This window comes from Oxyura jamaicensis, chromosome 26, assembly GCF_011077185.1.
Source record: "Oxyura jamaicensis isolate SHBP4307 breed ruddy duck chromosome 26, BPBGC_Ojam_1.0, whole genome shotgun sequence".
NCBI lineage: Eukaryota > Metazoa > Chordata > Aves > Anseriformes > Anatidae > Oxyura > Oxyura jamaicensis.
This window is the reverse complement of record NC_048918.1, coordinates 1,715,337-1,736,827: the sequence shown is the minus strand read 5'-3', so window position 1 is coordinate 1,736,827 and position 21,491 is coordinate 1,715,337. Positions and strand designations below refer to the sequence as shown.

At 46.8% G+C, this 21,491-nt stretch overlaps 1 protein-coding gene and 1 long non-coding RNA gene across 3 annotated transcripts in view; one reads left to right on the top strand and one right to left on the bottom strand.

Moving 5' to 3' along the window:
* The window catches only part of LOC118178647, a 9,538-nt gene extending 6,081 nt beyond the window's left edge, over positions 1 to 3,457 (top strand). The window contains exons 2-3 of one of the 2 annotated variants that reach the window (XR_004756247.1): positions 32 to 137; positions 224 to 3,457. This is a non-coding gene — a long non-coding RNA (uncharacterized LOC118178647). Of the gene's footprint in view, positions 1 to 31; positions 200 to 223 lie in introns of those variants that run through there. The other variant, XR_004756246.1, reaches the window with a different exon arrangement.
* A 4,170-nt stretch (positions 3,458 to 7,627) lies between these two features.
* MAPK13 (mitogen-activated protein kinase 13) lies at positions 7,628 to 20,382 on the bottom strand. The gene is made up of 12 exons (XM_035347369.1): positions 19,201 to 20,382; positions 15,386 to 15,515; positions 14,952 to 15,010; positions 13,772 to 13,880; positions 12,935 to 12,964; positions 12,452 to 12,499; positions 11,368 to 11,482; positions 10,928 to 10,999; positions 10,313 to 10,392; positions 9,771 to 9,849; positions 8,295 to 8,471; positions 7,628 to 7,935 (listed from the first exon to the last, which is right to left on the bottom strand). The coding sequence occupies exons 1-12, from the start codon at positions 19,317 to 19,319 to the stop codon at positions 7,856 to 7,858; spliced, it is 1,098 nt and encodes a 365-aa protein (XP_035203260.1). The 5' UTR covers positions 19,320 to 20,382; the 3' UTR covers positions 7,628 to 7,855.
* Positions 20,383 to 21,491: the final 1,109 nt, after the last annotated feature.

The following is a 21,491-nucleotide window of genomic DNA, read 5'->3' as shown; positions in this document are numbered from 1 at the left end:
TATATATAAAAAAATATTTATTTATTTGCAGGAGGCGTGGGGTGCTTAAAAAACACGTGGGAGCCCGCTTGGGAGCAACGCCAGGCGCCGGCTAGCCCGGCTGCTCTGCCCGCACGGCTGCACCCCCCAGAGAGCATGTAAGCCTTGTGTCTGCCACGGTTCGACCAAACAAGCAACATCAAACAAATGATGAGAATAATAAGAGTCCGTATTTATTTTCTAGTCTAATGCTTCGGGTCCAGATGGCCTTCTAATGTGCGGAGGTGTGGCAGGGTAGAAGGACAGAGAGAGGGACCGAGAGGAATGAGCGAGGAAGAAGTTATGCTTGCAACTGAGATAAGTGGTGAGATAGGAACTCCAGAAGCTCCTACACTTATTTTTTATAGCGCGTACCACATACTTGTGCATACGTACACCCCACCTCCCACTCACGATCACGCAGAGTATTGCATAATATTACCGTCTGAATTTACAGAATTACCCGAATTGTTTTCAAAGGAAAAACTGAATGTTATTTTCCCTCGTTTGCAGACCAACTATAGATCTTTTGTCTTTTAACGTATGTTAACGGCAGAATACGAGAGCAGCCAAACAGCCTGTGACAAGTCTGTTCTGCACATTGCTCTGGTTGGACCAGAGCTTGTTGAAGCTTAAAAAACATGGGAAAACATGTTACTTAATGCGGAGCAGTAATGCTGTGACAGATTTCGCATAGAAATAAAATCCTTTTATGTAAGATCCCACCGAACCCCCAGAGAACAACTATGCAAAGCACAATCCTATCTATGAAAGATCACCAAAAAAATCTATCAAATAGGTGTTTCAGCATCTGCGTAGTGTTGGGAAGACAGTTACACTGTAAGTAAAATCATTTTAATAACTGCAATGAGCAATTTCACTAGCTCATTTCCCTTCTTTATGTGAGAACTTCATTTTGATAGCAACAGAGGGTTTTCTTGTGTTTTTTTTTTCCCGGTGTTTTTTTTTATTATGACAAACTTGTGCAACTTCTTTTATTTTGACCTCAGTTTTGAAGCTCTTTATGCTCTTAGATTTGCACTGAAATTGGCTTATTATAATCACATTAGGTTCCGGTCTTGCAAAGATTTGCATACGTGCTTAATGTCAGCCGTGTGAATAGCCCCATTAAATTTGGTAGGATGACTCGTGCACAACGTGAAGGATGTACAGACATCTCTAAAGATTGGGGTCCATATGTTAGAACATCAAAACAAGTTATCCATCATTTAATTTGAAAATAGAGCTGTGGAACTAATGTGTTATTTGAAAAAACATCCTGGACTTATCTCAAATCCCAGAGGCACAACTTAATTTAATTTCTTTGCTCTCCTACTTTCTAAAGGGTACGAGTGCAAAACCAGCGATGTCGCTTCAAATAAAAAGAGCAGCTGAGGCAGTTCAAACAGAGCTGGGCACCTTCAGTTGTGATTTTCTTCACATTTATTCAATTATATAAACATACTTAAAAGGGAGAAAATTAATCATTTGGAATTGAAAACTGAAAAGTGACTTTTTTTGTTTGTTTGTTGATTCATTAAGCCTTAAGATGAGTATGCTTTTAGATCTGTGCCTCGGTTTATTCTGGGGCAGTTTTCTTCAGAAACACTGAAATTAATGCGATTGCTAAAAAGGACCTGAGCACCTTAAAGGTCAAAAGCCGATACCTCAGAGTGATTAGCCGTAGCTGCAGTGGATTTCAGCTGCATTTGCAAGTGCTCAGCTGTACTTCCTAAGACCCTGCTCTCGTGTGGAATATTTATAACCCTGTTCAGTCCCAGTAACTTCAGAGAGGTGACACAAACACCCAGCACTGACACCTCGGTGGTAATTAATGTTCTTTTTTTTTTTTTTTAAAAAAGGCAAATCAGTTTTAAAACCCTTCTCAGGTAAAGTTTTCTGAGGAAAGATCTGATATTATGGTTGATAGGAGGCAGATTATAATTCTTGTGGCTAAAAGGAGTCAGCTGTCTCTCATTCAACTGAAAATTAATAGGGGTTAAAGATGAATACTAACCTTCCAGTATTATTTAATAGAGCACAACCCAACAAAAAAAGGAGTTATCAATCAGCGAAAGTGCTGACTGCATCAGTTGTGAAGCAGCACTGGCTGAACATGATATTAAAAGCTGTATAAACCCACGTGATCAGAAAACGACCTCGTACAGAGAAATCAGGCAAAACATCCCATATATCACAATTGCTTGGAAACACTGACATTTTCACGGCGGAGTGATGCTGATGGCCTTGAACGCAACTGCAATTAGTGAAGGAAGTGTCCATCTGTTCTGGGGAAAAAATGAATTAATATAGGCTATTTGGGCTTTTCTTTCATGTCTTGTTTCTCTTGGGGAAAAAAAAAAAAAGACATTCACATTACCAGCCAGCACTCCACTGACCCATGATACGGGAAGCTGCAGAGGATTGGGAACACTTTGCCTGGTTACTTAGGCAAGTGAGACATGGAAATACGAAAACATCACCATCCTTCTTGCAGCACTGCAAAGTTCTCAGATGTGTTTATAATTTCCTGTGTTTTTTTTTTTTTTCTAACCCATTATCACACACTTAAAAACTGAAAATGATTCGTCTGCTTAGTCTTACTTAGAATGTGAAAAGATTAAATACGAAAACGGATTCTCTTTCTTTTTCCTATGGGATAAAAATAAGTGTATGGTTTTCTAAGAAGCTGTAGATGCTTCCAAAGCTCTGCACTGAAAGGTTTCTAGGTAGTGTCCAAAATGTGATGAATATCGAGTCCTTGTTAAAAAAATGCTGATAACTTTGTAGTATCTCTTAAAAAAGAAAGTTTCATCTACTTCTTCTCGCTCACTCTCAACTGTAAGTACCTAATAAATCTGTCCCATAAAGTTGCCACTCACAGACCTAATTTGCTGTCAAAAAACTTGCACAGGTTTATGATGAAGGTTTCACTTTCCGAGTAACAATAAAAAATAACGCTTCCTAAATTCAGAAATAAACGCAGAATGAGCACAAGTATTTCGTGATGGACATCTGTACCTTGTGTGAGGTGGGCACAGCTGAATTGTATCAACATCATTATTTTTATTGCAGATCCTTAATATAAATAGCAAGCATGTTTCTGACTGGCCTAATTTACGGAATTTTGGATGTTCACTTCGTAGCTGAGTGATTCTTACCACTCAAATTCGTATTTTAAAGTATGTAAACTACACGAGGGGAAAAACTAACAAAAGGAACGTACATCAGTTATGTCAGTGTGGGTCACCTAACAGACGCACCTGTGCCGCAGCACAACATTTCTTCTTTGACTAATAGTGTCTGTCAGGGTCACACACCCCATGGCTCTTGTGCTGATTTTAAAGTATTTTATACCTTGGCCTGAGTCAGTGTCCCTGTCAAGTAAGTGTTTTTCAAGCTCCTTACATGACAAGTGAATATGAATTATTTTTTTTTCAAGTAGTTCATTCTTCTTCAGTGAAAAACGTCCTTAAGTGCCGTATGTACGTGGGGCAGTTGGTCTCTAACTGAATGCCATCTTTCCCCTATCCTGCTACATTTCCTGCTATCGTACGCACAACAACAACGCACACACCTCCCTGGTTCTTGGGCTTGCAGAGCACCCGCTCCCCCTGCTTGTCAAGATACTGGAAAATGCAGAGAGAAATGGTATTTAGCTCTTGGAGGATGCGTGGCGTAAAGGAGTGCTCGGCAGGGTCAGGGAGTGAATGAATGACTCTCAGAGTGTGGAGCCCACAGAGGAAGCTGTGAAGATTGTTCTATTTCAGTGTAAACTCACAAAGCAGAAAACATACTCAGAAACCTGCTCTGTGAAGCAGGCGCTGCTTTCTGGAAGCATGTTCAGTAGAAAGACCGATAATGAAGAGATTTCCACGTGCTACACCTGAAACAAGCAAACTAGTATTTGCACGCTTTGAAAGCAAAATCTGCCTAACCCTCAACTCGGTGGTGGTCACATTTACTCTTCTCATGCTCAGTGGTACTCTTCTGCCCATCCTCTGGTCAGACACAAGTCCTGAATGGCATCTCAGGTTATTTAAAGCTCTGGAGGCTCCTTTTCAACTGCCATTAGGCCGTTCAGTATATTACTTTATCACAGAAATGTTTTCTCCCTCAGTCATTACGGAATGCCAGCAAACTCCAGTCCTTTTCAGGTCTTCCTCGCCTCCCTCTCCCCCTCTGAAGTGTGGCAGGACAGATAAGTCACCCTCTAAATCCCCATTTAAAGTGGTCTTCAACCTGAATGGCTCCTTCCCGAAACAAAGCACTGTACTCCAAGAGTCTGTGCTGCAGATTTACTCCAGTTCAGACCCTTGTCCACCTCTCGCTGGCCACAGCCAAGTATCATCAGAAGACCGGCGTGCCTCACCCGCGGTCCTGAGCCACCTCCCCGTACGTCTGCGCACACTCACCTGCATGGTGAACGCCCTCTGCTAGACACCAAGCCTCGATTTTACTGGGGCATAAGCAGCTGTAAACAGGGGCAGCTTTAAACACGTGCAGCTGAGATGCTTGTGGCAGCCGCACCGAGCTCTCTGACCTCTGTTAAAGATTATGCCGTGGACGCGGCAGCCAAGTCAGATGTCGGGCTCAGAGGGACAGTATTTCAGCTGGGGTTTGATGCAGCTGAAGCCTCCCTTCCACTGGTCAGGGAAAATGCAGATTGCATCACACAGAGCAGGAGGAAGAAAGGACGGTCCCTTACTCTCCTTAAACTTTGGTTCTTCAAGATCTTGTCAACAGGCTCCCGCTGCATGCCTTCCAGCCCAGCTTTCCAGGGTATTTTGTGGCAGAAGTCTTGAATTTCAAGGGAATTGAGGGAAGATCGCAACAGCTCTGCACTCACTGGCCTTACCTAAGGGTGCAGTGAGGCACAGGGCTGTTTGTGGCCCAAAGAGATACAAGCCAAGGGAAACTGCATCAGCGCAGAGCATCTGTGCAGCTACAGCAAGATACCATCAACAGAGTCATATCAAAAAGCTGCAGTTGCCGTAGGGCTATCCTGAGCAGTACCCAGCGTGAACTGCAAGCAGAGAGAGACAAGAAATGCCCCGTCACCTCGTCTGATTCGCAGTGAAGACCAGAGCTCAAAAAATCCAGTTCATGGTGCACTTCTCCCTCATTTGAGGTCTGTACAGCAAAGCCAGAAATTACTCACAGGCAAAGAAGAAAATCAGAAGAGTACTGAAAGTGTACGTCCTGGCTAAAACAAACTAAAATGACTCAGCAGCTACAGAAGGGGTGGGGAGTGGAGAAACACTGCGTGTATAACTGAGCTCACATACCTTCTACGTTCATGGAACCCTAGGGACCATGTCCTCTGGGCTCTTGCACAGAGAAAACCCTGGTCTCTTGGCACACATCCCCTGGGATGGACTTCGGAACAACCACCTGAACGTGTCTGACCGCAACAGGGCAGGAGATGCCAACCGAGGAGATATTTATGCTGTAGTTCAAAGTTGTTATCACAACTAACAATTGCAGCTGCCTAGCACCGAACAATCTAGTGCCTATAGCAATAAGCAGAGGGGCTGCAGGTAGGCGAGAGTCAGCACAGGCTGCAAAACTTTCTGAAGATTTACCAGGCTAACGTGCTGAGCTCCTTGCTACTTTACAGCTTGTTCTATTAATACCAAGCTCACCGGCTTAGTTAAAGCTAGCTCACATGTGCTTGCACGTATCACACCTCTGGATCACAGGGTGGATCTGTGCATAACTGCCAATTTACAGGAAAGGATTTGGAAAGTGATTGCAGCAGTTTGTAATATTTTTAACCTTTGCTGTCCACTGCAGGCATAGTGCTCCGGCAAGAGATCTAAGAGCTGGGCAGCACCAGAACCATTCTGCACAGCACTTCGGCAACCAAGAAGCTCGAATGATAGCACCTGCAAAATGGGGGTCCCAAAGGGATTTATATCTGTACTTTGTACATCATTTTACATCCGACCAACCTCGCTCTGTTACTGCTAGCGAGCCTTACCCTTGATGGCTTTCAGGAAAAACTCTGCAAAGGGGGCTGATTGCGTAACTCCTGTGCAGACCATAAAAAGATACTGAACCTGAATGAATCATAACTCCATTACTATTTAGGCTTTTCTCTATGCTACCATTAATATGTAGGTGCATGGAACTTATCCAGAGGTTTATTACAGTCCATTCAAGAAAACCAGCAATTTCCATCCATGGCAAAGCTGCAGGTAGATGACTTAGTAGAGAACCAGTCTTTAAAAGTGGCTGTACCTTCGTATCCTGCATAGAACCAGCAGAAAATGATGTCTTTTTAAAGTATTTCTATCAGTTTTGGTTTAGCAATTAGCATTCCCATGTGATTATTAACCAAAATGGTGTTTAAGGGAATATGTGACAGGCTGGGAGGCGTCCTAATACATATCTAAAGATTTTTTTTTGTGGGGGTGAGGCATACTCATTCATATTTTGAGCAGGAATAAAGGCCTGTCAGAGAAAAATCTGTAGCACTGCAGAAAGGGGATAAACAGCTCTGAAGTCCCTATAGTACTTAGGAAGCTCTGCAATTAACTGCTTAGCATATGAGCAATGAGAACTTCTAGGAACAGAGGAAGAAGGGAAAAGTTCTTAAAAAACACCATCCAGTCGCCTGGTCTCACAAATACCGAAGGATCACAACATCACCTCAGACACAAGTGGTCAAGAGAGAGCACTTAAGCTATGCAAGCAAATAGGGGACATATTTCAAAAGGACCAAAGAGAGCGTCTACAAGCTGTTGAGTTAGAAAAGGGCTGTCACAGAGAGACAGGAATTGGAGGAGCTAGAATACCAGACTTTGAAACTAGCTTGGAGACACCTTACCTTTCAGAAACCAACTCATCCACATCTGCTTTCCCTGAGGTATCCCACACCAGCAGTGAGTTACACTTGCTTTCTAAAGCACAAGCATTTAGACGCTGACATGAGAGCAGGCACCAAGGCAAGAACCTACATAGTTGTAGTAAGCCTGAAGTCACTTTCAGATCCCATTCGCTGATTTTGTTCTGGCAATAGCTTCTCATGTTTCTCCTAATGATAATAACGTTCATACCAAACACCTGTGTATTTGAGGGGCGGATTGGGACACACTGATACATACGCATCAAAAATTTCCAGGTGAGCATCTCAATTTCTTGAAGCCACCACGAATTACTCACTAAAGCAAATGAATTAAAAATTGCATATATAAATAAGAAAGAAAGCCTCACCAAAGGAAGTACAGTAAAGGGAATCTGTGAAGCTCTTATTTACAAGGATGCTATTTAGCCTGCAGCAGTTTTTGCACAATATTAAAACAAGATTTTCTGAGATGCAGTTTATAAGGATGCTGACTGAAGGATCTAATCTGATACTCAGAAACTATGAATCTGAAGTTCTTTCTGTGCTCACTTTGTTGTGTTTTCCCTTCTGCTAATGCTATGTTGTTCAAGTATTTTTATGCTTTTTTTTCTCCTATATATAAACTTTTTGATCCTTACTCTGGGGTCTGAGCCTTAGGACTGACAAGACAGTTAAAGACGTTTCCCAAATGATCAGTTTGAATGTCTCTTCGTGTTAAGGGGAAGGAAGAAAGAAACACGAGGTAAAAATCACCCACAGAGTTTAAATGAACATGCATTTATCTTTAGCGTTGAAAACTGGGGGTGCTTCCCCCATCAGTAGTACAAAGTCCAATGCCCACAGTGTGGTGTCGTCTTCGTGTTCACACACACAGAAGTCCTACAGGCCAAACGATGGCTATGAGCGAGGTAGCGTGGAATAAATCCGATCCGTCATCCAGCACCAGCACCATCCAGAAGGGAAACCCAGTCGCAGCTGCGCCGGTTGCTACAATGACATTCCACTCCGCTTCTTCGAGTCCTTCCGGGCAATGGGACTGAAGGACAAGATCTCCTTGTAAATATGCTCTTGAAAAACAAACAGAACAAAATAATTGTGGTTATCAGCAGCACGTGTGATGGGAGAGGACACAAATGAAACTTGGACCGTTACATGTGCAGAGAGGAAGCATTCATCCGAAAAGATAACGGCAGGTACAGGCTGAGAGAAAGAGTCAGACAAAGCAGAGAGGCCAAAAAGGAGGGAAGAGACGGAGGCAGAAGGGATCTTTGCTGAATACATAACAGCAAGAGCAAGGAAGATGCATCGAGGCGTTAATGGGCAGTCACAGCTAAGCTAGCCTTACTCAGCATGCTCACAGGAAACAGAAAGAGGCAGGAAAGTCCCATGCTAGACAGGGACATGACTTCAGAGACAAACTTCTTACTTTTCCACTCCTCTATCGAAAGCTTTTCATGTTCCAGAGAGTCATCATAGGACTGTTGTGCTTCTGTCTCCTCCTCGATGTCTCGGAACTGTTCGAAATACGGGTGGGCCAATGCCTCTGTGGCCGTAAGGCGCTTCTCCACGTCCAGCTGCAACATCTTGTCAAGCAGATCCACTGCTACAGGAGGAGACAGGAACACGGCTCAGTGCATGCCATGGAGAACAGGCATCCTGAGCATGAACCCTGGAAGTGATGGGACTAGTGTTTCCAGTAATACATTGCCAGACCTGGAAATGAAACAGATTCCTCAACCTGGCCTAGGCAGCATGGAGCTCCTCCTGCCAGTGGTGATGCAAAAATCTGCCAAACAGCAGCCTCGGGTAACTAACAGAAGCGTAGGTGTAAATTGTATAGAAGTAACAAATTACTCTTGGATAGGCCTTGCTGCGTGGATGGGGCGGCAATAACGTAAACAGCAAGCCAGTAATTTCAAGATATTTTTGCAGTCATTTGCTTTCACTCTGACACCTGCAACTCAATATAGCTTTAGCATGAGTAATCTATATAGAAATCTATACATCCCTGGTAAACAGGAAGGTAGGAGACTCAGATGCTGACTGCCTGTTAGCCCCATTCTGACTTGGTTTTAATAGCTTAACGCTTTCTTCTTCTCACCTTTTAGAAGAGTTTTACTCTCATTTGTAATCTACTTGGGGAAAGAGCTACTTGTAGATCAATTTTTACAGTGAAAACTGTGTGTTCCAGCTCCCTGTCAGGTACCAAGAGGTACAGGTGTTCAACAGGTAGCTATGATCTGAACTGTGCAATTTCCCCAGGCAGAAATTTTACCTGAGTGGACTTTGGGGCTCTCTCAGCACTTTATCAAAACCTGCAATGCCTTGGATGTGGGGCTGGGAACAAAAAAAAAAAAGCCTCATTCAAATATTCCTATCCATAATATCATCTGCTTTTCTACAAGCAATGAGCTCTTGAAGCCAGCATCAGCCAAAATTCATCCCAACTCTCGTACCAAGCTGAAGGTGTAGTTGAATACAATTACATACAACTGGTCTAATCCTTTAATTTGCATCCTGCAACATAGACATCAAGTTTGTTAAGACAGCACACTCTTCTGGCTTGTTGATACAAGAGTCTGAAGTTCACCTCTTCCTTAGAAGTTGTATGCTACAGACTGTGTCCTTTTAAAATTAAAAACCAAACCCGAACAAGTAGGTGGCCAGTAACAGACCACTGACGCTGCAGTGCCAATACAAAATGGTTTTGCTTTTAATTCATTAATTCATAATTCATTAATTATTTGCCCTGGGGAGGGCAGCCTCCTGTGGGCACACAACCTGCAAGGGAGGAAGCAGTAAGAAGTCCTGAGAAAGAGGAGCAACTGAACTGCAGCTATGGTGGGCAGCCCAGCTCATTTCCAGCTGTGAAAACTTGTGAGAAACGCCCAAGATTACTTACCCAGGGGATTGGCTTTGGGGAAAAGCACAGATAAATCCTTCTTGGGCATTTTGGGAAGGGACTTGATATAACTCTTAGCCTGAAAGAGAAAGGAAAGCACAGCACATGCATTTACTGCAACTGGACACGTGTGAGTAAATGGGTGGTAAAATAGAGCTCTTGGGTCTCATTACTTAGAAGAAGAGAACAGCAAATTATCTCAGATGTCATTTCAGTGACCAGTTTGTGAGGAACAAATTTTATCAGCTGCGAGACAGAAGTATTCATGCTTTAAGAACAGCCAAGCTGGAGAACAGAGGAGGGATGTAGTTTGCTGGTGTGTTAAGCACCTCACTTAGGAGTCCTAATGCCCAGCCCCTACAATCCACGCCAGTTCTTAATGCGAAGCACTGAAGTCAAATACATCAGATGCATCACTGAGAAACATCACCGCTGTCCGGAGGACGGACTGCTGTCTCTCCTGTTCACGTGCCCGCTATAAAAGCAGCCCCTCTCCACACCTCTGGCAGCAAGACATGAACAGCCACACTGAATGTCCTTACCGCTTTGTCCTCCAGTTTCTCCACGAAGTCTTCTCCTGGATACCCCATTACTTTCAGGATCTGAGTCAGTTGATCTAGGTCTGGTAGGCTGTGTTAAAGATTATCTGTCCTCTAGGAGCAAGCCCTGGACTCCACCCAGCAGCTCGGTCTGCAGACTGCGTGCAGGAGCATCCCAGGACCAGCGACAGCTTTGAGCAGGGTGTGATAAAACCCAGCAAAACCACACAAGCAAAGACTCAGTACACCAGCAAAAAGAGCTCTTTTCCCGGGATGCAATTTTCATCAACAAGGAGTTCTGGCACAATTTTACCAAGGCCTATGCCCATAGGTTTGAGGGATATGCAAGGGCTTGGGCATGAGGCTGTGGGAATCCGCAGGTTAGACTGCTGATGTGTGGTGTAGGTGGCCAGCACAGCGGTGTATTTCTAAGGGTGGCTCTGCCCCCTCCCATCTCATCCCTCTTTTCCTCACCAAAAAGACCCCACTGATCCCGTGATTACCTCTTAGTAAACCAGGCCACCACCGGTTTCCCTCAGTAGCCTCATTCATAAAAGCCCTTTCACACATGCCAAGAATCATTGCCCCGAAGGGAAAAGGTTCAGTTTGAAAGGATACAATCTTTTCCTTTAAACAGCGTTTTCCCAGTCAGCATTTCTGCCATGATGCAACCGATAGACCAGATATCCACTGTTTGGGGAGAAAGAGAGAGAAAAGGAAAAAAAGAGAATGACAGCTTTTAGGGAGAAAGGATTACAGGAGCTGTTGCCTGCTTTTTCAGTCCTCAGGAGTCACTGATTTCAATTTCACTCCCATTTTCCACCCTCCCCTGTCTTTTCTATGCTGCTAAAATCTTCCCTTTCATCATTTCCCACAGGCAATAGCTTTGGGAGTAGTGCAGCTGGGGCTGTGTGACTGGAGCAGAGCAGTGCTCCAGGGGACACCGATGATAAAGAGCAAAACCATCTGGCGGATGATGTGAGATTTGACACAGGCATGACAGAGGGATCTTGGGATTTGTCACAAGACGGTCACACAGCTGAAGCAATGCAACTCACCTGTCTGGTTGTAATGCATCCAGTTCAGAATGACTTCTGGAGCTCTGTACCAGCGTGTAACCACGTAGCCGGTCATCTCAGCATCAGCGTGTCTTGCCAAACCAAAGTCCAAGATCTGCAGGTCACCAAAGCAAGAGAAAGAAGGAAGGGCAGGAAAGAAAAAAAAAAAAAAAAAGAAATCCTACAGGCAACTGAGGATCTGCTTCTAAGAAGAAATGAAGCAGATCCAATCAGATAATAATGAAGTTCTAACTACACCAAAACCACTCATGGGATGGTTCAAACAACTAACAGGTTTGTCTTAATTCCACCGTAAATTGCAAGCCAGCTGCAAAACCAGTTGTCCTAGGGAGAGAGACCCTGTGGAAAGGATCTCTGTCGTGTGCTACCTGGAAGGTCACTTCCTTTCTCGTAGCTTAAGTCAATTAAAAAATCTCAGAGTTCAGACTTCTAGAACCTGAGGCCAAGGCATGCTCGCAGGCCATTTACGACTCACCGTTTCCTATAAAAACACCCTGCAGCTGACAGGAGATGACCTCTCCCTCAGTACTGGAGATGAACATGGCTTGACCCAACCTTTACAGGCAGCGGAGCCACTCCCTGTAATATACATTACAGAAAACACATGCTAGACCATCACACCAGTGAGCTGTAAGCAATCCCTTCAGAGCAACACTGAAAATAATTTTGCCTAGAGTCACAGCCACCACGTTTCAGGTCCTAGTCCATGGGAACCAAAGCGTAACTGTGGTTGTACCCAGCTATCCTTCAGGGATCGCTCAACCTAACACAAGCGTTGCTCAGAAGCATTGAATTTATTTAGGAAGTCATTACGAACTTCAATGCAGCTGGAATTACAGTGACAGGATGTTCATTCCAAGTCTTGGGCCCTGATTCAGCAAGTTGCATAAGCAGGTGAGTATTTCCCACTGACTGCAACCACCGCGTAATGAGGTACCCTGAATCAAGTCTCAGAACACAAGAGGAAACACGACGACGCCCAAATGCCAGGATTGCTGCTCGCAGAGCAGCTCACCAGCAATCTGATATGCTACATGCTACAACGCGGTGCTTTTTCACCTACCTTTAGCTGGCAGTCTTCGTTCACAGCCAGGTTGCCTGGCTTCAGGTCCTAAAACAGACAAGATCAGAATAATACCGACGTTTTGATTTGCAGCTCATCAACACGAGCCTTAGTCAAACCTCAGTTCACTTTGGATGGCTTCCCATAACATCCCGAGTCCAATATCAACACAGCAAAGACAACATGCCTACTGTACAGGTTTATATTAAAGAAAATTTTTCCTGCTTTTTCCTGAAGCAGTTCTCATTCAAAAACCATAAAATGCTTCACAGCTCATCAGAAAATACAGCTTTTCCTCAAAACGCTGCACAGCCGAGAGAGCAAATGCGAACAAGTGCAGGGCACAGGAGGGAAAAAGAGGGAGGACGCTCGAGAGAACTTAGAGCAGATGAGGCTATCAGTGAAACGATGGTCAGGAATTTGTTAGCGTTATGAGTTTCTCCTAAGCAGACAAAATCAGAACAACAGTGCACATGAACTTACCCTGTGGATGATTCCGGCAGAATGAATATACTGCAAGAAAAAGAGGAGCCACAATGTGATCAACAGCAGGTAAGGCTTTCTGTTCTCCCACAGAGAAATGAGAGCTACAAATGAGAACTTATTGAGAACGCAACCCTGGAACCTGCCGCAAGCCCCTGGCCCTCAGAGCATGACCCCAGATAAAGCCCACAATCAGGAGGAACAATGCCTGGTAGGAGAAGGCCACCTGGCAGCGCTCTGAAATCCACACCGGATTTCTGGCAGTATTTGCAGTTACATTACTGCTCCAAAGCAGAGGCACAGAGAAGAAGAGGAGGGATGGAGCAATAGCTCCTTACAGCAAGTGAACTAATAGCTTAAAGCATCAAAACAAAAGCATCGAGGTTACAGATGGGAACGTGGTCAGCAGATGACAAGAAAACTTCTGTTCTGAGTGATAATCCATGTGGAAAAAAATATGAAATCCATCAGTAAGACAAAATTGGAAATCAGATTAGAGTTGCAAAACCTGACTTTGTGACTTTTATCACAGCCGTTAAGCCTTTCGTATATCCTTTCCCCCCTGTATTTAAACTCAAGATAACAGTGATCTGGGGAAAGGTGTTTCTAGGGTGAATTCATTGACGCCTTTAAACCCCTGCTCTGACTTCAGGGGAAGGGTATTACAGAGGGTAGCAGTATTAAGATACTATCCCTACGTTTCAGGGTTTGAAGTGATTACTTTCTGTTCTCTCAGAGGCCCTTAAAAACGGCAAGATCTACTTGCAGAGGAGCTGCAGCGAGCCACTAAATCTGCTGATGCCCCAGCCTTGTTGTCATTTCTCCAGACCCACCTACCTTCAACCCTTTCAGCATTTGGTAGACCAGGTACTGGATCTTTTCATCACTGAATTCATGTCCCATGATCTTTTGTAAATCTGTCCGCATGTATGGCATCACCAGGTAGCTAAAAGGCAGTAAGACAAGGCCCTAAGTCTAGAAGAAAAAACATAGGGAACCAGGCTAGCCTTGTTCTCACTTGTTTGTTTCCTGTGGCTGTGTAACTTACTGCAACTGAAAGGCGTTGTGACGATGTTCCTAGCTAACTAGCTTAGCCTGTAGTGATGCTAGGATTTCTACCTGCTCTGAAAATTGCTCTCCTTCCCTCAAATCAGATACCTGACATCACGTAAAAACAAGGATCTTGCAAACCTTAACAATCCTGAGTTAGTTTACTTTAGCTGTTCAATTCCAGATGGCCTTACACCAGCTGGTAGCTGAAGCATCTTGTTCAGCTTTAGAGAGTCCTGCAAAACTGCTGCGCTGGCTACCAAATTTATCTTTATAATATTCTTCGGCCGTGCCTTGGAAGACAACATCAAGGTCCCCTCAGCCTTTGGCCTGCCTGCTGAGGCCGCTAACTGGTTGCCAGTCCTCCAGCAGGAACTGCTCTGAGAAACGTCAGGCAAATGTTGTGCAGGCTGCTAAATACCCAGCCCGCAGCTGCAAATCCAAACCCAGGCGCACGCTGCTAGTGCCCGGGGATGGGGGAGTGAAAGCAGCTCATGGACTCGTCCAACCTGAGCATCAACACTGAGGGAAAAGGAAAAACAACAAAAAACAACTACGCAAACAAAAAACCCGAATCAAGGTGGGGAAAAAAATATCCCAGGGACTGATGAGCAATACTTCTCCCATCCTGACTCCAGCCTCTTCCAGCAGTCACGCAGCCGGGGCATTAGCCTGGATCACGCCACCGGCGCTATGCCTTGTATTGCAATGCCTCAGTTACTGATGTCGGACCGTCTATGGGGCATTCTCCCAGCTGGGAACGTGGCCCGCGATCTATTTATGTGGGGGTTTTAGCCCTGTGCTTCTGATTCTCCTTGTTACCTGGGGATGTCTGGTTTAGCCTGTCCCTTTTCAAATCAGTCTGTTGAACTGCACCTCACCACGATACGCTGCTCTGCTGCTAAGCCCGCAGGTGTCTAGGGCAGTGATCATGTCTAGACAGAGTGAACACAAACTCCACACTTACAAGTCCTGGAATCCGTGGTAGGAAGGAGCGGAGGTGAAGACATCGAGCAGCCCAATGACCTGATGGATAAGAGAAGTCCAAATTGAAACCTGGAAAGCATTTGCCGTGCACGTGGGACGCAGGTAGCAGCTCTGCACCGGCACACGCACGTCTGTGAGCACTGAGAACTCTACGTGAGGAATCTGAGGATTCTTTGCTATGCTATGCGGCTACTTCTCTTCTTACTAATACTCAGGAGCACCCATTACACATCTGCTTAAGCCTGGTGCCATCTGGGCACAGCAGGCAAGCAGCAGCTAAGCCCTGACACTGCCTGCACATGCCAACCTTTGAGATGTCTCAATCAAAACTAAGCTGCTGCCACCACAGAAGGCTTGCTCCCAAGCAGCAAGAAAGTTTCCCTTGCTTTAGCAGGAAGAAAAGCAGCTACTTACGTTCTCATGCTGCATATGCTTCAGCAGCATGAGCTCTCTGTACGCTCTCTTGGCGAAGATCTCCGACTGGAACGGGCGGCACAGCTTCTTGATGGCCACTTTTTCTCCCGTCTTCTTGTCTATGGCTGAGCTGCAGCAGATGAATAAAAAACAGTTCTGACTATGCAAATGTGTTTTAACAAACACGCGCTTTAACGAGTTCCCTTCTAGCAAAGAGCTAATTCTGGACCTCACAGAAAATAATAATAATAATAATAATAATGCAAAAAAAAGGCCCCTTGATCTTTCCGTGCTGGCAGAGGAACTCGGTGAAGCTCTATCCACAGATTTTTCCACTGTATGACTTGGGCTTGCAGACCACAGCCCATGCTTTTTGGAGGACTAGCAAAGGATAAAGCAAAGCATTAGTGGCCAGTCTTTGCTCCCTTTAACATTTCCTCTAACCTGCAGCATTGAGCTGGAGCTAAGAGAGCAGTGAGAAGGAAGAAACAAACACAAATGGTTAAAGGTCAGGATTGCTTCTAATTCTGCCTTCTCCTCTACTAGGTCCTGGAGATAAGGGAATAAAGCAATTTCCTCTTTGCCATCTGCTTGGAAGTTGCTGTTAAAGATACGTCAGCCTTCCTCACTGTTTTCTGGAGCAAAAACAGGCTGTCACATGCTGAAAATGCAGGCTCCTAGAATTAATTCCCCAGCACTAAAGATCTTTGATGCTCTACGTATGCTTGCGTATAAAAGCAGGTCTGGCTGAAAACGGGATTCTGCTCATGAGCTCATGGAAACATGGAGCAAGAGCCGTAGCTGGGGACATGACGCGTTGTTCTCTCTGATCACATTTGCTGTCTGCAGCTGGATTGGGTGATCCTGTGACACACGCTCTTCTTTTGGAGGCTCTGTAATCAGATTGCAAAGCAGGATCCGGATTTCACCGGATAAGAGTGGAGGGACGTCCTCAGGCTGTCTTCAGGATTCTTGGTGGCGTTTTCCAGGGACACGGCGGGGAGCGTCAGCACACCTCGTTACACCTCGGTGCCTCAGCCCCTCCTCGAGCCCTCCAAGAGGTCCCAGGCCACCAGGCTCCATCCACGGCTCCTTCTTCCAGGCACTCGGAGGATCCGAGCCTAGAAAGGGCCGGTACCATGAAACAGAGATGGTGCTACCGTGACCTCCAGGGCCATCGCTCAGAGGCAAGGCTTTATGAGTGGCGTAATCCAGAAAACACCACGTCAAAACTCAGTCACATCGTGCATTCTGCTGGGTTTAGGGCAGACATGCGATAGGAGAGGTGGCAATATCCTGCTCAGCCTGGTTTCCCCTTTGGTTTAATACCAGGGAAGGGTTATTATTCCTTGGTGCAAACCTTGGAAGTCTGTTAAACAGCCTTCTCCAACTGTCAGCCCCGAGTAATCAGTTGTGGTGTGGCCTCCAGCGGTTCAGCTTATCAACAGCTCTCATCTAGCGAGCAGAGACGACAGCTCTGGTACCAGAAGGCAATCTTCCTGCTCATGGCCACTGAGGTCCCTTCCAGATTCTCTCAGTTACCGGTGATGAGAGCAGACACATCCTTTGAGAGCTTCAGCATGACTGCGATATTGTCAGTCTATTCAGCTGGAAAAAGCAAAGGAAGTGCTGGAACAGCTACGCCAGGCAGCTTCAGAGCAAAGATCACATAGGATATCTTGAGAGGAAAGGGGAGATCGTCTCATTTTCATTAGGACATCGGCAGGCGTTGGCAGAAATGGCAGCCCAGCGTAAACATTCTCCAAGGAGCAAGGGAATTCAGAGGAAAGGACTGAGACCTCAAACGCCTTCTGCAGATCCAAGGCACTTTTCCGAACCTCGGAGCGCACGTTCTGACCTCCCAACATCTGCCCTGCAGAGCACGTATCTCACCCAACTAACCCACCCCAGGAGGGTGAGTGCCGTAGCTTCAGCCTGCCCCGCATAACCAGCGTTACTTTCACCCTCGCCATAAGGCACAGCTAAGAGTTAATTCAGCTGACACGGCTGGGGTGAGCCCACAACGTGCTTCCCAGCACCGGTTTAATGAGTAGCTGGAAGTCCAGCATGACGCCAAGGCCAACCTGGAGGCGAGGTCCCGCGTGCGCCGCGCAGGCCTGCAGGTGACGGTGACACCCATGGGACCCAGGGGAGCAGCACGCCGTGCCCACGGCCGGGCAGAGCCAGGTCCCCGCTTTGGCTGGGAAGAGCGGCGTTGGGGGTGGCAGAGGACTCCTCCCGCAATTACAGAACTGCTACGGATTTCGGCAGAATTACCGAGGGAAGAAACGAGCATTTGCTGGTTTTCCTGAATTAGCTCAAGGACGTGCAGAAGCTGGCTGCTCCGAAAATGCTGTGCTAGAAAAGCTTCCCGGCAATTCCCAGCAGAGGACAGCAAATCCTAACTCCACATGCTTCTTTGTACAGGAATCAACACCAATCCCACTCTGCCGAGCACTGTCCATGCCATAATGCCCCCCCTCTACCCTGGGTCTGTTTTAACACATCTGAGATCCTTCAGAGCAGCTGAGGTCTGCACAGGGTCCAGTAAAAGATTTGTCTTACTGCTGGTTTTTTTTTCTCTCTCTTTTTTTCCTCTGGTGGTCAAGAAAGATTTGGAGGGATGTCTTTTTTTTTTTTTCTATGACTCACCCATTTTTATTTTCTTTTAGTCTTCCTGCTTTACTTTATTATAAAGACCAGAAAACACCGTGCAAATATAAAAAATGTCGAGTTTAGTCTTGCTGCTGGAGTTTGCTGGACTCATTTAAGTGTCTCAGAAGCCCACCCTGCACACAGCAAAGTGGGGAAGGAAACATTCGGTGCCTCTTTGCGTGCTGTGAAATAGGCAGCCAGGGGACAAAGCCAGAACTTAGGCCCCAGGGTTTTGGGATTCCTCCCAGGAGAGGCACTTTGCCCAACACCCAGGGGAGGGGACACACCTCTTTTTTTTTTTAAACATCACCTTATGCAACGAGGGCTGCATTCAGATGCTATCAATGGGCTGCTTCAAGTTCAGCCTTTCTAAAAGTCAACAGTCTCCTCCAATTCACCAGCATAAAGCAAGATCCGACTTCTGCTTGCTTTCACTATCGGCACCTTTGCCCGTGTAATTACCAGTAGCTCTCACGGTTCTCTTGCAGGATGAGGATTGCTATCAGCCAGGAAGGAAATCCCCGGGCTGTTACTGATCCTGGTTTACGATGCTTTCTGTTTTATGAGCTCAAACTGGAAGCAGAACTGGGGGCTGTACCACCCAGCTGCTTTCCCTAGGCAAGCCAAAATCAGCTGCCTTGAACTGCCACAGCCACCCCTGTCCCCGGAGGCTTGGTGCTTTGTTCCAGCACCCAACTCTTTTACCCTTTACAAACTGCTTTCAGATACCTAGGTGGTTTTTATTATTATTATTATTATTTTCTTCCCTTGCTGCTGAACCGAAATCCTCCCTTAATCCAAGCTCAAGACCAAGGCAAGCCCTGACCCGAGGTCATACCCAGCTGCTCGGCACGCTGCCCTGCCTACCTGCTGCTCCAGCTGCTGGGTGAGCGCCGCCCGTCCCGCTCCCCCCGCCACGGAACAGATGCTGCAGAGGTGAGCTCGGGTACAGACCTCTCCCCACTGCCCACCTGGGGCAACCGCAGGAGGAAACAGGTCCATTTTCTTCGAGCAACCCGTGCCGAGCAGCAGACAAACCACCTCCATCACGCATGCAAATGCCCTTCGTAATGGAAGGGTGCCGAGAGGCACCTCCTTGCTCCCCCCCCCAAGGGATGCTTTGAGCACCCCCTGCGTGCCCCTCGCTGTTCCCCACTCACCAGACAGAGCCGTAGGCCCCGGACCCCACCGGGTGGAGGGACGTGTATCTCCTGGGCAGCTCCCAGACGGTTTTGTTGAGTTCCTGTCTGTAAAAGCCTCGTCTCCTTGCGATGTTCATCGCCCGGCGGGTGCGGGACTGCCACCCCCCCAGAGTACTGGAATACAGCAAGGCTTCTGGGGTGAGACAGGGACACCAAAGCCTTCGGTGCGGGTAAAAAGGACTCTAGCGAGTTTCCTTCTCCGTGTTCAGCTGTTGTGAGCGTGAAGGGACATGTCTTTGGGCCCTCCTCCCTCCGCCTCCACATCGGCTGCGATGAGGCATCAGGTTTCCCGACACGCCTCGGCCGTGTGCAGGTATTTCTGGACGCTCCTATCGGCGCGGGGAGCAGCGAGCCCCACGGCAGACACACCTCTGGCCACGGCGCAGAGCCTCACGCTCACCCGGTCTCGCCTCTCGTGCTTCGGCCTGGGACAGCAGCCATCCGCCGGCACGCGCCGCCAAATGCCTTCGTGGGACTCGGAGGGGGTCTCGTGAGATCACCCCTCGGATGAGTAAGGACTTGTCGAGCCGGGGAATCCGGGGTCACGTTTGGTGCGGAGGACAAGCCACAGCGCCTCGTCAGACGAGAGGGATGTTCTTTCCAGCTGGTGGAGGACAGCGCCAGGCTCACGAAGAACAACAACAGGGTGTTAAATCCCCCAGAGAGCGAGGATTTTCTCCAAGCTCTCGGCTTGGTTTCCCAGCAGACGAGGGCTGGCTGAGCTTCTCCACCTTCATCCAGGTGACCGCAGCAAGGACGTACAGGAACCATTCTGAGACCTGCAGGTGCCTGAGGCTCGGCTGGGTCTGGTTTCCTTCCCTGCGGCAGGTCCGACCCCATCCCAGGTGCCCCTGGACAGCACAAAACCCAAGTTTGCTGCTGCGCCTTCAGGCACAGCGACAGAGCAGTAAACCCAGGCAGCCTACACGAGGTCGTCCCCTCCTGGTAAGCAGGGAGCGCCTCCACGCTCTGCTTTGACTTGAGATGCCCAAGTGGGGCTCTGAAGGCGCATCCTGCGCACAGAGGAAGTGACTAAGGTGTGCCTTAACGAGCCAGCCCAGCCGCTCAGCGCGTTGGACCCCTGAACTCTGCTCCCGTCTTCTCCCAGCTCAGTGCCTGCCATCCGTGAAGGTGGCCCTGCTTTGAGTGCAGCAGGACTACGAGCTGCTAGCAGGAATTATGGAAAACGCACCGCCAAGGTTTTGGGGAGGATTCGTTTTACCTGGTTACAGCCAACTGCTGTTAACACAGCTGGCCCTTAGTTTTTCTGATAGCAATGGTGAGGTCGGCAGTTCCATAAAACAAACCAGGGGCAGGGCGTTGGTACTGTTTTAACTTTGCTTCTGCATGCAGATGCAAATAAATCCGGCTATAGCAACAGTATGGTAAGGAAATAAAACAAAGAGTGGCTTGGTTCTATAAATACACCTGTGAGCAAGAGGTGTTACAGCAGAAACTGCTGGTACATAAGCAAACATGCAACTCATTTGTAATTTCATGAGCACAGAACTCTTGCTCAACTATGCATGCACACATAGCTAATCAGCACGCAATTAAGGAGTTCTAAATATCTAAGACATGTCTTGGCTGTAGTAGGATGAATTAATTTAAGTGACCAACTCAAATCAAATAGGAAACCTTAAGTCATTAGATTAGGAAACCTTAACTCATTAGATTGTGTAGGTGGAGCTTGCTTATTTTTTCCCCTCAGTTCACTTCTCACTGATTTTAGTATCTGTTGTTAACGAGGATGTATTGGAACTGAGCACACTCAGGAATTAGGTTTCTGGGTTCCCCCCATGCCCCCCCCCCAAAAAAGAGTACGTAACGAGAAGTCTCGCTTAGGATTTTTTCCTTGTTTGGGCCACAGCAAGTGGAAGGCAAAACCAAACAAAGGCAGTTTCTACATAGGGAAAAAAAAATCCTTTCCTTTTGGCCTATTTGAATCAACTGCTGTACAGCTCTGAACAGGGGAGCGTCCAAGCTGGGGATGCCAGCTACCTGACCTGGATCAACACGAACCACCTTGTTTTATCAAGGCCTGGGAACTTCAGGTACCGAGGCTTTCATTAGCATGACGAGCACTGCTTTATTCAATCATTTCTCCCATTGTTCTGATTGAATTGTAGCACTGGTAAGCAACAGAAGTCAGAAAATCTGTGCTAAGGAGAGCCAGGATGCTCCTGCTGCCATAAACACCCTTCCACCACCAGCTAGGTGATAGCTAAAGAGCAAAACAAACAAAAAAC